This window comes from Drosophila ananassae, chromosome 2L, assembly GCF_017639315.1.
Source record: "Drosophila ananassae strain 14024-0371.13 chromosome 2L, ASM1763931v2, whole genome shotgun sequence".
NCBI lineage: Eukaryota > Metazoa > Arthropoda > Insecta > Diptera > Drosophilidae > Drosophila > Drosophila ananassae.
The window spans coordinates 980,200-996,133 of NC_057927.1; the positions used below are offsets into that span (position 1 = coordinate 980,200).

At 52.0% G+C, this 15,934-nt stretch overlaps 1 protein-coding gene across 13 annotated transcripts in view; it reads right to left on the reverse strand.

The window, feature by feature from the left end:
* The window catches only part of LOC6500245 (serine/threonine-protein kinase par-1), a 39,705-nt gene that overhangs the window by 9,579 nt on the left and 14,192 nt on the right, over positions 1-15,934 (reverse strand). For 2 of the 13 annotated variants that reach the window (XM_014910952.3, XM_044718351.1), the window contains exons 2-12: positions 6,720-7,042; positions 6,456-6,655; positions 6,177-6,394; positions 5,512-6,112; positions 3,898-5,088; positions 2,431-3,135; positions 1,395-1,761; positions 974-1,237; positions 786-914; positions 335-464; positions 116-258 (exon numbers count right to left, since the gene is read on the reverse strand). In XM_014910952.3, the coding sequence (XP_014766438.1) occupies positions 116-258; positions 335-464; positions 786-914; positions 974-1,237; positions 1,395-1,761; positions 2,431-3,135; positions 3,898-5,088; positions 5,512-6,112; positions 6,177-6,394; positions 6,456-6,655; positions 6,720-6,925 (4,154 nt within the window). In that variant the 5' untranslated portion in view covers positions 6,926-7,042. The other 11 variants (XM_014910955.3, XM_032456427.2, XM_014910950.3 and 8 more) reach the window with 11 other exon arrangements.

Here is a 15,934-nt window from a genome sequence, read left to right on the forward strand (position 1 = left end):
TAAGCTGACGAGTGGACTAGCTGGCTGGCAATCAACTCTGGTTGCCACTCCAGACTCCACTCACCACTCGCCACGCCATTCGGAGAGGGACGGGGTAGGGGGCAGTGCCACTCACCTGGCAAAGGGACTGCCCTGGCCCCAGAAGGGACTGTGACTTTGGGCCTGCCGCGAAATGTCTGTCAGTAGGCGACTAGAATGGCTGGGGAATCCGACCGTGAGGTCGCTGTTGACATTCAGGCGATTCGTCAGAGCGCGCACCTGAAAAGTTCCAGAATGGAGCGTAAGTTTCCGCGTCGAATGAGCCATTTACAGGATAGATGGGTGGACTACTTACCCGCTGCAGCAGAGTCGAGAAAAGGTTCTCCGCCGTGAGTATCTCAAATCCATCGTCGTCGTCGTCGTCCTCCTCGTTGGAGCTCTGCGAATCGTTGTCTTGACTAATTTTCTTGACAGGTCTTGAGCTTCTGTGGGCGTAGAAGTGGGTGTGCCGAATGGAAAAAAGGATATTCAAGATGATGAGTATAATCAAATCAAATGGCAGTCCCGCGGGGCAGACGGATAGGTGGAAAATATGCAAACCAGATTCAATTTAGCGATTCAGTAAATACACTCGCAAAAAATATATCATTTAACATTTTTTGGAGAAATTAGATACTATAGCTAAACAAATTTCTTCTAAAAAGTATAGAACTCGCGTAAAGTTTTTTCAACTGCAACGACTTTGTTTCAAGCTGAACACTGATGTGGATAAACGGAAGGACTCGGAAACTGGGATCTGCTCTTACCTGAGTCTGTGCGGGGTGAAGCGGGCCTCGTCCTCGGCTCCTCCGCTGCCGCCTTCCCGGCTCATCGAAGTGGTGCGCATGTTTTGGAATGGCGAGCCCTCGTCGAAGCCGGCCTCGCTTAGCAGTGAGCTGAGCGCAAAATAGTATGAGTCCAGTAAGGTTTTAGGAGGAAGGAAGGACCAACTTACCCAATGCGGCGCGATGGACGCAGGCGGCCAAACGTGGAGCGACTGCTGGTCGTGTGACTCGATTCGGAGGGCTCCACGCTGCGCTCCCGCGGCGTGATGAAGCCACCGCCCTCCACGGCAATCGGGATGATGAACTCCCGCGGACTCTTCTTGATGGGCTGCGAGGTTCCTTGGCTGGTGACGGTGGCCTGCGACATGTTTGTGGCTGTGGTGGTGGCATCCGACTCGGATTCCACCGTCGACTGGCGTGACAGCGAGCCGGAACTGCGAAAAGGTCAGAGGAAAAGCAAGTTTATTATAAGCATTTCCGGAAAAAAATATTTACAAATTCTGTGACGGAGAGGGAACAGAATGTGTATACAACCAAGAAGCTTGTTGTTTTTCTTTGGGTGGGAAGCAGTTCCTTCCTGGCGAGACTCACCGCGTAGTCGTGTTGGAGCCGGTGCGCCCGTAGACGTGCTGAGCGGGCGGACGCTGGATGGTGATAACGTGCTCCTTGGGCTCCAGGCTGGTGGCCCTGGCCTGGACAGTTGTCTTGATGGGGCTGTAGGGTATCGGACCCTCGCGGGGCGGTGCGCTCCGCAGGTCCGCCACCGGGTGCTGCATCTCAGTGCTGAATCGCATGGCCGGCTGTGGGGGCTCCGGGATGGGCGGTTTGATGTCCAGTTGAACCTCCGCCTTGGCGTTGATTTTGCGCCGCGGCAAGGTGGCCGACTTCAGGGTGATAGAAGCAGTGGAGGTCTTGACGGATCCCGGCGGGGTCGGAGGGCCTTCGGCTCCCGGCGAGGCTGCGGATTAGAGCAGAGCAATGACAATGTTAGTCGGTTTTCCTTGGAGAGCCACAAAGTGCAAGAGGAACAAGTAAGCAATTAAAGCGTAAGTAACAATAACACTAAGTAACGCCACGAACGGGGCCAACGGAACGGGGGTTAAGCACTCTCGCGGTTTTGGGGTTAAGAGCGGCAGCAAAGTGATGCTAATACTAATCACTACCAAGTACGGAACTCAGAACAACAACAACGAGCACAAACAACAATAACAACAACAGCAGTAATGTCAACGAGAACAACAAGAAGAACCAGACATCCAAAAAAGCTGTAGGAATTGCTCGGATAGGAGATCGAATAGGGAAAGATTGAAAAGCGGTTGAGGCAAGAAACGTATATGAAGTGGCACGGTTTCCAGAGAATTACGAGAACTACAGCCCGATAGCCGGGAATCAGTGCCACCCACATATGCTCCTTTGTGGCCGGAAGGAATACCAAGCAAGGATATTTCGTCACTGATTAACCGCAGAAGTCGAGCAATCGAGAAACGCAACAGGAAACGGAAACGGAGCGAGAGGATTGCTTTTTGTCGGGTCTGTTGCAGGCACACATAGCACAAAGCACATGTTTGTGGAGGTTGGATTCGGGTGGGGTTTCTCTGTACTTTTCTGAGCCGCCGCCAAGACTTACATTTGAGCCACACAGCCGTAGGGGCGGCGCGTGCAGCACTGGCATTGGTATTGGGTGTGTCTTGAGCTTGATTATGATTGAATGGTCTCGAGCGCGAATTGATATTGTAATTGTAATTGGCATTGTTGCTGTTGCTGCTTCTGTTGCTGGTGCTGCTGTTGCTGGTACCGCTGTTTCTGATGCTGCTGTTGGCGAAGGCGTGGCCGGGGGAGTACTGGGGTGATGGCGGGGGCGTAAATATGAAGCTAGATCTCTGGTTGGGATTGGGGATCTGTTCCTGATCCAGGCACCTCTGCTGGTACTGCTGCTGGAGCATCTTGAAGGGCGAAGTGCCAGCACTCTGCGGGGGCTGGAAAATGCTGGCAGTGCTGTAGGAGTTCTGGGGCTGCCACGTAGCGGGTCTCCGGTTCATACCTCCGCCTCCTGGGTGGTTGGCTCCTCCGCCAAATATCCTCTGTTGAATGGTCTGTTTGGCCGCTTCCAGAGCGTTGGGAGAAATCAGCACGGGAGGAGCCGTCTGTGGCCCCGCGATCGGGGGCGAAGTCGGACTCATGACCGTGCCACCAAGATAACCCATAAAGCTAGTGCCGCTCTGAGCCCGCTTAGGCGCCGCGACAGCACCACCACCCACTGCCCCACCCGCCATGCCACTGCCATTGCCAAAGCCGTTGCCGATGCCAAGTAACCGGGTTGGCCTGCGTATCACTAAAATTAAGATGATGAGTCAATGAATATGATGAGCATGTGTGCGTGGTGGGGTGAACCGATTTCGGGACATGGAAGCGGTCTCTTCAACGCCAGAGATCCTCGAGTTAAAGGTTTCTAGTCCCAGCTAGACCTTGTGGGTTGCACTGTTGGCAGCACAGAGTCCGACACAATCGATCCACCCCACTGGTGAGGTTGAAAGCAAAGGAGGCGACAGACAAAGACACATGAGAGTTCTATGAAATGGCTGGATGAGAGTGTATTATTTGAGGAGGAATTCAAATCCCGTAAATTGGCCAAGCGAGTTTGCAAACTGGAGGGGAGTCGCCTCTGATGGAGTTCGGTGAGTGAGTGTGAGCAGGAGATTATATTCCTAAAGCCAAATATAATCCATGCGGCACTCGGCTTGCAAAACGTTCACATACACATCGACTATGAAAGGAATAAGTATATATATATGCGAAAAGAATCAGAGAAACAAGACGATGGCATCCTGGCCGAGGCAAGAACGCAAGTCGAAAGTGTGCTCTGGAGTAGGTTCTCAGGACCAGATCAGTCTCAGTCCTGGAAGATCCTCCAGGCACATCGCACCCTCGACTTGCAGCTCTACCACGAAAGCCCGGATCTCGGATACTAGTGCTAAGTAATTTATAATAGAAAGGTGCTAGTAGTCAACTTGGAAGCGCTGCGGTGGGTTTAGCTTAGCCTAGGACGGATATAGTCGGTTGGTCTTAGTCTGAAGGTCATGCAGGGACCACTCACCCGGCTGTATGGCGTTTCCGATAATGGCGCGGGCATTCTTCAACTTACGCTCCCGCTCCTCCGTCTTCGGGGGGTGATCGCTGACCCCGATGGTCTCCGTCTGGGCGCAGAGCTGGTCCACCTCCTTGTTGGACTCGTTCTGGGCCTGCAACAGCAGGGCTATGGAGTTCTCCATGGAGCGACGGGCCTCGTCCAGAGAAATCGAGGCAACCGAGTTCTTAGAATCGCTGGCCTCCAGATTTGGCGGCCCAGCCTCGGGAGGTGATGCGGGCGGCGTGGCCAGGGCCTCTGCCTCCTGGGCAGCTGCCGCTGCGGCTGCCACTTGCTCCTGGGCCCTCAGCTCGCCGGGGGTAGGTCCGCTGGTGGTGGGCGGGTTGGTGGCCTTGCGCTCGAACTCCTTCTTGAAGCTGCCCACACTGACGCCCGGTATGCTGAGTTTCTTGGGCTTCTCAGGTGCGGCTGTTGGCGTGACTGCCGCCGGTGGAGGCTGGAACTTCTCCGCCGTTTCCAGGATGCGCGACTTCCTTCGCTCGGCATTGAATTTGTTCAACGTGGACTCGTCCTGTAGGCTGCACTTGCGCACGAAGGCGGGTGGGGCGGCGGCCGGTGCAGGTGCAGTGGCCTTGGAGGCGCTCTCGTTGATGGCATTCACCAGGTCCGCGGTCTTGTGCTTGTTCACGAACTTCTTAATAACCTTGGTGGCGTCCTTCTCCTCCGGGGTCTCAGCCACGGCGTCCAGTTTTCCCCTGGTGGCCTGTCGGGCGACGGCAATGGGAGTGGGGGCGGGTCCAGGCACGGATACGGGTGCAGGCACAGGCGCGGAACTCTCTCCCATCAACTGCTCGCAGAGATCCCCCACCGCCTGCATGTCTTTCTGGCAGAAACTGGGTGCGGGCGTCTTCTCTGATTCCGGAACGGAGCTCTCCGTCTCCATGAGCGTATCTTTGGGTGGGGCTATGGTTGGTGCTGCGATGGTCGGTGGTGCCTCAGTCGGTGGAGCAAGTGACGGAGCTCCTCCCTCGCTGCTGATCACAAAGGAGCTGTTCGCCGGCTTCTCCTTCTTCTTGGCCGTCGTCCCAGCGGCGTTCTCCGTGGACACGGTGGGCTGGAGCTTCCTCTTGGTCTGCACCGGGCTCTGGGCGGGAGTGATGGTCCGGGTGGGCGAGGGCATCAGGGCTGCCTCTCCGCCAGCTGCAAAATCAGATCGAGAGAAGGGGAAAGGGTGGCGGTGTTTAATGAGCTTGGTTAAATGACTTTAGTCCATAAGGGTTTAGTACACTCGCGAGTGATGTCGGGTGAGTGGTTAGGTTTTGTTTGGACGTGGATCCGTAAGTGGTCGGGTTGTGTGACGGTCGGTCGGTGTCGGTGTGGGGTCGGCCAGTTAGTCTCTATTTATATACACAATAGGTTGGATTGATTTGAGTGTCATCTCAGGCTTTAAAATATCTAAGAAGTCCTTCCAGAGAAATGGACTCCGAACAATGTAACCGCCCCTTCAAATCGACCCAACCTATTCGAGAATTAGTATTCTCTTCGCGGGTTGCTGCGAGGGTGATCTTCGATTTAAAAATTGGGGAGAGAAGCTTCAAAGCAAGCCCACGGACATCCACTTACCGGCAACCATGTCGAGGATGCGGCGTTCTGCCTCCGTGTTCGGCGGTCCCATGTCCCGGATAGAGCCCACGGAGTGGGAGCGAGGAACCCGCTCGTTCGCCACCGCCTTGGCTGCTGCGGCGACTCCCTCCGCCGATGGCACAACCAGCTGGTCCGCCGTAATGGCCGCCGGGGTCAGGGACAATAGCACATCCAGTCGCACGGGGGTCTGGTTGGCTAGGTCCTCGGCCAGGTCCAGGCAGGACACGTTGTCGTTCTCGTTCACCCACCAGTGCGAGCAGATCTGCTCGATGGTGGCTCGCTTCCTCGGGCACACAGTCAGCATTTCGCGGATGAGGGTCGAGGCCCTGGAGGGCTTCCGCGGCTCGTAGTAGTCGCCCTGGCTGATCTGCTTCACCAGCCGCTTGAAGTTGGAGCCGTCGAAGGGCATGGAGCCGTACACCAGGGTGTAGAGGAGAACGCCCAACGACCAGCAGTCCACCTCGGGGCCCTGATAGGGTGTCCCCTCCACAATTTCCGGCGAGGCGTAGAGGGGGGAGCCGCAGAACGTGGCCAGAAGCCGCTGGTCGTCGAACACGTTTGAGAGGCCGAAGTCGGCGATCTGGAGGCGGATACGAATAATTTAGTTCTCAACATTCGTCTGGCAATGGGAGACCTCCACTCACCTTGGCATTGCCATTCTCGTCCAGAAGAATGTTCTCCAGCTTCAGATCTCGGTGGCAGATCTTGTGCTTGTGGCAATAGTAGACGGCGGTGGCCACCTGGCGGAAGATGCGACGCGCCTCCTCCTCGCTCAGGACCTTCCGCTCGGACAGGTAGTCGTAGAGCTCGCCGCCAGCGGCAAACTCCATGACGAGCACCATCTTCTCCCGGTTCTCGAAAACTAGAGGACACAATGGAAGCCATTAGCATGATGAACACCAGCTGAGTGTGGTGACACCTACCTTCGTAAATGTGAATGATGTTGGGGTGCTGCACTGAGCTCATGATCTGGACCTCGCGGCGGATGCGAACCAGGTCCGCCTCGGCCTCGATTTTGCACTTCTTGATGGTTTTGATGGCCACCTCCTGGCCGGTCTCCTTATTAATACCTAACTGCACCTTTCCGTAGGTGCCTTGACCTAGTTTCTTAATAATATCAAATCTGCAGAAGAGAAGGCAGCACGTTCAGGGACTAGAGTTGGTGGGAATCGGCGGAAAAGACTCACCTCTGCCGCAGCTTCTTGCGGTGATTGTTCATTTTGACGTCGCCGGAGTTGGCGATGCCGCTCAGGATGTTGTCTATTTGATCCTGGGGAATTCCCGACGGATGCGCCAGGCTGTTCCCGGTGCCGTCGAGGCCCACTGACGCAGCTGCTGCGGCTGCGGCTGCGGCTCCCCCGTTGGGCGCCGCATCGGGCTGGCTTATCACCATGTTTGTGGATGTGGGTGTGGATGTGTCGGGTCTAGTGGCGACTCTGTTGGAGACTGTGTGGTCTGGGGCTGGGTCTGATGTCGTCGGGGCTGCTCCACTAACAGCCGATGCAAATTACTGCAATAAAAAGAGAAAGGAGATGGTTAGCAAACTGTGCCAATACCGGGCAGAGACAGCACTCATCCATCAAACGTTCAATCAAATGGGCAATCAATTAATTATCCACGAGGCGGGGAATCGCTCCCTGGCTTCTGGATTCCGGATTGACGTATCGCACAATCCGACACCAGAAAAGACAGCCCGACAGCCCCATCCGAGGGGGTGGGCGTGGGAAGGTCGCCTCTCAATACCGATCTGAATTGCACTTTGATTGAAAGTTAAGGCCCGCTTCGTGTGGTTACCAGTGGGAGTCATGGAGTGTTCGTACCACGAATTCGTCTTAAATTTTGGTCTTTTGGTGATGTTTTATCAAAATATATACAAATATTGAAAGGACTGCTTCTGACGAAGTGAAAAACGAGGCCAGCAATGACAGGAGAGTTAAAATACGAGAGTACCCATTAGGCACCAACCCGATAGTTTCAAGGACTGCTTTTCAAGGCTTTAAGTGCCCACTAAATGCACCTATTGTCCTTCCTAACCGGGGACTGCAAAGCTATTAGGAAACTAATCTATCAATGAACTCCTGTAAGGAGCTCCTCGCCCAAGCCCCTTGGAGTTTTGTCTCTGACAGTTATGACCGGCAGCAGCCAATAAATGGACCCATCGCAACTAGAGTTCGAGAGTGGGAGAGGGAAGAAGATACAGATACAGATACAGATACAGATAGAGATTCAGAAGCCACTCTAGGGCTTCGGCTTCTCCCTTTCGCTGGCTGGCAGAGTTCCAATTATAAATGTGCACTTGATGGCTAGTAAATTAAAGTGTAACCACAACAGAAGCCAAGGCGACTTTCAAGAGCCATGTGCTGTGCTTGGCACGAGCCACCGCCACCACCATTGCCACCGCCACCGCCACTGCCAGCAACAATAACAATAACAACGCCGCGCTGCAGTTGCAGTGGCATCTTTAAGATGCCATTACGCGAGGCACGCGTGCACACAAATAAATTAATCTTTACACGCAATTATATTCTACACGCCGCGCCGGCTCCCTCCCGGAAAGCCAGAGGAGCGAGGACCAGATCCGAAATCAAAATCAGGGCAACGAACAGTTTTCAAAGTGCGCTGAACTCGGGGTATCGTATCTGCAAGATACAATAACATTGCGAGCCGTCCAGTCTTTGTTATTTTCTCGATTTTCCGATTTTCTTTATTTTTTGGCACTCAGACAGCACACATCACTGCGGCTGGGCGGCTGGGAGGAGCACCACCACCAACTATGCCCGGTACTCCCCTCCCCCAGGGCTGTTGAAATGCCTGCTCTGGCTCTTCCGTCAGTTTGGAATGTCTTGCACCGTTCTCTTGGCGTTTACGTAAGGGAAATGTTTTCTTTTTGGCTTCTGGTTTCGACGGGAACATCCAGTCCAGATAGGCAGGGTAAACATGCAAATGAGAATGTTTTTCTGGGTCAAGTCAAGTGCGACATTTTCGGGCGAGTTATTTTTATGATTATTTGTACTTTTTGAGCTTTAGTAGGGACCTAGGCGAGGCAGCAATGTCATAGCGGAGGACCCAACGGCCCACAATCGGCAGCCATCGGCGGACGATGAAAATCTTGCTCCTGCACTGGCAGCATAATTGAATTCCAACTGACAGCGACAAAGGGACGGCACATCCCATGCGAAAATGACAAATTATTTGTGTTTTCAGGGAATTCCGCACAGACGTCGGCCCCAGTCGGCCACCGACAGTTTATTGATATTCAAATGCGAGTAAATCAATTGCGAGGCAATTGTTTGCGAAATTAAACGAATTTCCTCGTTGATGAAACAACATTTGGCTTATGGCTCGAATTAAATAATTGTATTATTGCAATTGCGCTGGCAGAGCTCGGGGGGCGTCTGTCCAGTTAAGTTATTGGAATCTGACGAATTGAATCAACAGAAACTGAAACTGACGAGTGTCATCGGGGGATTGAGAGCCAAGGAGGCCTCGGGCTGTGTAGCCAATGCCCCATAATTAATCGCAAAACATGCAAAGTCGAGCAAACAAAGAGTCTTTGCAGATATTCGCCCGAGATGGCCTACAAATTACACTAATTTATTGTATTAGAGCAAACATGCCCACCGCCAGAGCTCGGGTCGAGTAATTAAAGCAAAACAAAGCGGCGAAAGAATTTACGCTGTCTGCCGTCCAATAAATAAAAGGGCAGTATGTTTGTGCGAAATGATGTGCCCGGCTGTCTCCTCTGGCAATTAAGGCGCATGTCGGCCCAATTTGAAGTGTCAATAAGTCAGAAGAGCTTCGTGCGGGCCCAGACAGAACAGACACCCCCGAGCCGGCGCTCTGCACTCATCCGCCGAATAAATCGGACAATTTATGGTTTTTCTCGGGCGACCCGAAAGTATTTATGCAATTTATCAAATTGCGAGACGGCTCTGACCGTCGTTGAACAAGACTTCTAGGGGGCTGGAGGTCCCCGAAGGTCTGGGGCGGAGGCCTGCCCCAAGCGGAAACAGCAAACACAAACAGTCTGAGGCAAATAATTAGAATCTGGCGAAAGGAAAGGGAAAATTATGCAAACAGAAGAGCGGCAGAACTGCTTTTCAGGCAGCAGAAACAGCTCGCAAAAAATGTTAAATAAAATAAGCGAGCCGGCGAAAGGAACAAGACATGTCAAGCACTTCCTTTGCTTGCACAAGAGTTGGCCCACACACCCACCCGGAGAGCACTCGCAACGAGCTGCCAGCCATATGCCGAGAAACTTTCTAGCTCCGAGTCCAACCACACTGTGTGTGTGGCGGGGAAACAGGAATTTAACGCTCGGCTTTTTATGCCGGTGTGCGGTGTACGGTGCAGGAAAGCGCCAGCGGGCGAAACTTTTCATTTGCTGGTACCGCTCCCCACTCCCAGGTTGTACCTCGACTGCAGAGCAGTGACGGATCCGGCAGAGCGAGGAGTGTCCCCGAAGGACGAACTAATATTTGCAAATTGAAACCGAATGCGAGAAAAGTTTCGGCTGCAGAAATCATTATTTACGAGAGCTCCAGTCCGGTAGCTGAGCTCCGAAGTGGCCTCTACTATGTTACTACTGGCCTGGTCTAAGTAGCCTCACAGCCTGCTTCTGAAGACAGAATTGTCTATAAATTGTGATGTTTCGCTTGGCAAGGCCTTCCCAGAATATCGCCATTGCCAAAGTCGTTGCCTTTTGCTTGACACTTGAGTTGTGACATTGTTGCCATTGCCGCGACGCTCCCACCGACTGTCTTGTTATTCCCACCAGCCTCCCCCGACTGTCTTGCATTTGACAAACTGCAGAAATAAATGCCTCTAATTGCCAGCTGGGAGGCGCTGCTCAAGATTGTTTACTGCTCGGCTGACAGGCCACCAAGGAGCCCGATAACAGGCCTTCCAACAGGTCGATTGGCCTCTAATGAGCTCACAAATCCGGCGACCTAGGCCATCGTCCCGACAGAGCTTTGTCTTTCGAGCTCCTTAATTTAATGCCCCATTGCAGATAGATCTTCCAATTCTGCCCAAATTGTGTCTCCTTTGCCGGAACTATGATGGATGCCGAATTAATTGCTGCGGACATGCAGCGAATTCCCATTTCGTCTAATTTGTGTATCAGTTTTCTTTCATCCGACGAGATGCGGAAACTTGTAATATTTTTGATATTTTCGTTTTCGGGCTGCATCGCCCAAGAGCTGAAAATTCCTTGAGAGCCCCGAGTCTGATGCTGACGCTGGTGCCGTTGCTGCTGCTGCTGTCCGTATTTAAATTCTCGTATCTCCGCGTAAATGAGAAAACAAAATTAAAAGAAATTTTTAAAAATAACTTTTAGCTAACACGCAAGAGGAATTTTTATTCGAGGCAAAGACCAGAAAAGCAGCAGTGGAAGCAGCGAAAAGTAAAAGCAGCCGAAGAGAGCCAGCCAGCCAACCAGCCAACCAGCCAGCAAAGCGACTAGGAACATACCCCGAAACTAAAAGCATAGATGGGCGATGCTGGGCTGCTGCGATGCTAAGATGTTGGGCTTCTGGGATGGGAATTAGGAAGCAGTTGCCGCACAAAACTACACCGAAATACGTATCTGTCCGCTGCGATTCAGACTTTCTTCGGGATAATGCTCTTATAGATACACACCGAGAGGTATTCGGTGTCTCCGGCTCACTGTTATTGCAATTCTTCCCGACCAGCGCACTCTCTGGCCCTGCTACTGGCAACTTTCGTACCGGCCGCAATAATTTCACATTTCACATTTTACTTTTCCGTCAAATCGGGAAACGCCACATATGTAGTATGATTCGCTTTCTATACGTATATTCTTATACCATGGGCTGTCTCCGCACATATATACTATAGAACTGTATCTATAGGCTCGGGCGGGTGTGTATATACTATATATAGCAGTGTATATACAAATAATTCGCGCACTGCCTTTCGACGCCTTGCTCGCGATGGCTCTATGCGCTCGACTGGCACAGAGCTCAAAAACTTTTCCGATTTCCCTCGATTTTCCCAAAAGAAATCCGCTGAATACCGCCGACGGTAGCCGGTGCTCTTCGGGGCGCCCATTGTTATCCTAAAAATAAATGCACTATTCTCTCCCCGAAAAACAAATCTCTCGATCGCGTTCTCCTTCTCTGCATCTCAATCTCTATCTGTATCTGTATCTGTATCTGTGTCTGTATCTCTCGGATGACTCTCCCGTTCACGTGCGTCGGAGATTCTGGGGGTTTTTGGGAGCGCGGCGCGTGCCACGATGGAGCAGCCGCATTATGTGTGAACCGATCGTTCGGATGCTGGGGTGTCTATAATGGGCGCTGGCATCTATGTCTGTGTATCTGTATCTGTATCTGTATCTGCGTTGCTGCATCTGTGTGTCCTCCACAAACAGCTGCTCGAGGGTGCGGATGGGAGCTCATGCTCTGGCAAATGAGCCATTGATTTATTTAGACACTATTTCCTCATTTCTTCATCTTTTGCCTTCTCTGTATGGAGAGCACATGTGCAAAGGTCACAGAAACAACCGAAACTGCATGAGCTTCTGAGTCAAAGCAAGAGAGGTAGAGGTGTGGATAGGGCTAAGAGAAAGTCTTCTGCTATCTTACACAAGTCTTTTCTAATTCCATATTGAACTAACCCCTCTAAGCAGACCCGCGAAGTGCCACTAGTCCTCCCCCCATGGCCAACTTCACGTTTCTCCAAGGATACCGGCAGGTAATTTTGTTTGCATGTCCCAGACACACTTCGGCCCGAAAGTAACATTCTTTGGCCCTAATACAGAGCCGACATCTGGGGGAATGTGTGGCCCGGCTCGGGCCCATCAAGCTCGGGCAGAAGTTGCTCCGCATTACTCAACGCTCGGCCGGGTGGCCAGCAACATTAATCAACAGAGTCGAAAGCATGTAAACAGTGGGTCGCCCAGACACGGCAACTGGGGAGCAGGAGCTATGTGTGTTCGTGCCCATGCAGATAGTAGTTCCATCCATCCATCCATCCATCCGTCCGTCCGACTGTTCGCAGGGTCCCCCGGCACTGCTGAAGGCACTAGCTTTGTCTCTCTGCTCCTGAAGCTCGGCCTGGAGCTACACTGAGACACAAAGCGAGTCCCCAGATGGAACAGTCCTGAGTTGGAGCGGGATTGGGGCTTCCATTTCTCCCAGTACCCAGTTAGTAGCTTCTGTCAGGACCTCCAAATTATTCGAGAGCTTATCGGAGCTGTGCAAACAGCGGCGGGAGCACTCAAATGCAAATGGATGGCCTCTTCGGACGATAACGTTGTCTGGGCCCTCGATAGTGGTGCCGAAGCACATCTGCATTACGTAACCTTCTGAATGCCTCGGCAAACATTAAATATTGCATTATGCCGAGTTTATCACCTTTTAGGCGAGGGCTGAGCAAATATTGGCCCGCCCGCTCCCAGTTTCCGCTGAGGAAGCGCCGAGAAATGGAGCGCCGGGTAATGTAATTGGAAGGCTGAGGCCGGACTGGGACGGGGACTGGGACTGGGAGGACATGGCTCACCCGGAGGCAGGCCGGGGCACGCCGAAAGTCAAGCCTAATAGCATAAAGTGAGCTTATATAATTTCCGCACGCCACTCCTACCTCCTCGAACGAGATCGAGTTTGGCCTAAGTTTGAAAAAGGCGATGGTGTTCGAGTTTCACCGGTGCTGGCAAATATCTCGTGTGAGCCCCAAAGCCGCCACGCGTGTGTGCGTGTGGCATCAAATGATCGACCTAGTTAGGAGCCACCCACCCCCCCCGGCCGCACTTGGGGCTGGGGGCTGGGACATGCAACGGCAAAGTCACTCAAAACGAAGGAGAAAAGTGCAAAGCGAGAAAAAGGAAAGTGCAAACTTGCATGCCAAAAACGTCGCCAGAGCTGAAAAAAAAAAAACAACGCACGAGCAGCGAAATCAAAGTGTAGGAGGTGCCTTAAAAATAAACGCGACATTGCTGGAATTTTGTTTGTGTGCCAACTCCGACCGGAAATGCCATTTTCGCTGCCTGCTCAACTTTTGTTGGTTCAATAGCGCCGTGGCATGAGGGGGAGGAGACTTTCCCCCATGCATGCCACCTCCACGCTGCGTATACGTAATATCGATGGCAGACGTGATGGCAGGCTCAGTCCTCATAAATCGCCAACTTTCGCTTGGATCGGCGGCGCGTACTTGGGATAGTTTGCCATAAAAGTGCGGGGCGATGATTAAAACTCGGCTTGTGTGAATTTGAAAAGTTTCAGCCGCACCTTCTCGCCTGAAGACTCTTGTGTGAATAGATCCTGGCTCACAGGAGAGTGATTAGGAGCAACGTCTTCCAACTAGTTCCTGATTAATGACTAACTATCATTGCCCTTATTACCATTAGTTTCACGGTTGTCAGTTAACATTTGAATGAAAGCCCGCTAACTGGCTCACATTCCCTGAATGGCTGCGAGTTATTGGCTTAGTTTGGATTGCTCTGCCGAAGGGAGCTCCCCCCAGCTCAGAGGACACCTCTGTGCAGTTCATTGCGCGGGGAGCCTGTCTGCATTCAAGTGGAAAGCTGGGCAGTCGGCCGGGGGCGATGGCAACCAGCATCCTGCAGACTGCAGACTGCAGTTTGAATGCGAGTGGGAGTGGGAGTGGGAGTCGTGTGTGTGTTGGCCATCTCGTGTGCATGAGCCATTTACACGCCTCAGCCTGTGCTGTGCGTAATTGACTTTGCATGGCGCCGGGGAGAGAGCGCTGCTTATGAGCTGTCAGTCATCACTCAGGGCTAATTGCTAAAAAAAAAAAAAAAAAGAAAGAAACAGAGGTAATTAAATTGCCTTTCCGAAGCGGCACAATGGGCGACATTAGGCGCGAACGATGGGGCTTTGGCTATCACGGCGATTGGGCCTCGAGTGGGGCTACTTACTACTTGCCGGCGACAAGTTTTCCGGCCCTCGACGGACAATTATTGCGCGATTTGCACAGTTAATTACATAAGTAAGCCACTCCGCCAAGAGCAACATCCATCTGCAACACAGCCAGCGGCAGCAACATCTTGCTTTTCACTCATTTACTTAATTGAGTTGTCGTGGCTGTTGTCGTTGCTTTTGCTGTTGCCGGTGTTGCTTTTGCTTTTCGGCGCTCCACTTTGTTGCGTTTGCGTTGGGCTTGCTTCTTTTGTGGCCAAGTTCTGCGGACCAGGCCAAAACAACGGCCGACGCGGGCGTGGCCAGGGCGCTCGGCTGTTTTGTTGCTTGTGGCATAATTTACGGTTGTAATTGTCGCACAACGAGGAGGATTGTTTTCGTTCCTGCCTCCCCACCAGGGCAGCCGGGCAGAGACTCCTCCGTGCCTACTTTTGTTCTCGGCCCTGCGCCGTGCCACATGTTGAAAGTCACGCGCTTCACTTGACGCAAATTGCTTGCGGCAAGCACTTAATCAGCAACATTTCGCACTCCTTTCGGCCAAGACAAGAGCGAGCCGGGCCGGTCGAGTCTGCAGGCTGCAGGGACAACACGGCGTATACGTAATGTTCGTTGAAGGGCTCTTTCTGGGTGCAGCCTGCCCTGGCTGTCCTGTCCTGGCCACTTGAATTTGGCACAGATTCGGCAAGTTTGCGGGCTAGACGGCATTTTTAGCGTAATTGCAATCGATAGCAAGGGCCATTAGTGGGTTACCCAGTAATGAGACTGGAGCGGCGATTAAGTTTCAATTTGCTTCGAGGGTGGGATGATTTAATCAACTACCGATTCAGAGTGTTGATTCAGAGTTTGCTGCTGTTTTTATTAACTGCTCTACCAGTGCGCTTTCCAATTACTTTTTAGCACAGAGAAAACACATTAAACCGACACGGATTATGCAATTTCAGGATAAATAAAAGAGATGACTCTGTTTGGCCAAAGCCAGCTGGGTTCGAAGCTCACACACTCTCTATTGGGGTAGTATTTGAAAAGCAGTATAATTTGAGATTTTTCAATGGCTATCCTTGAATTACTCCAAATTAAAAGACCAAAATCGGTATTCAAAATGTTATAAAAATGGATGAGAGGTGAGTGTGAGGGCCCGTCTTAGAAAATAGCTCAGCCTAGAAAGCTCGCTGGGTTCATGCTAAAGATAAGGCCTGTGATAGCGATAATATCAATAAAGATAAGATAACCCAAACTTATTTTGATTTAGTTACAAATCTATGCAGTAGCCTGCCTGACCGGAAATATGTATACCTGAACTAGACTTGGTTGTGATTTATTGAATTTATTATCCTTTAAGGCATGGCTGCTATTCGCCATAAAACACGATCAACGTATATCCAGGGTACAAACTAGACTCTACTAGTCTACCCCAGATACACCCCACCATAGTTATATAGATATATAGATGTTATTACCACTTCCTGCTGCACAGTCGGGGCTTTGGGCTTATCCCGCACTCT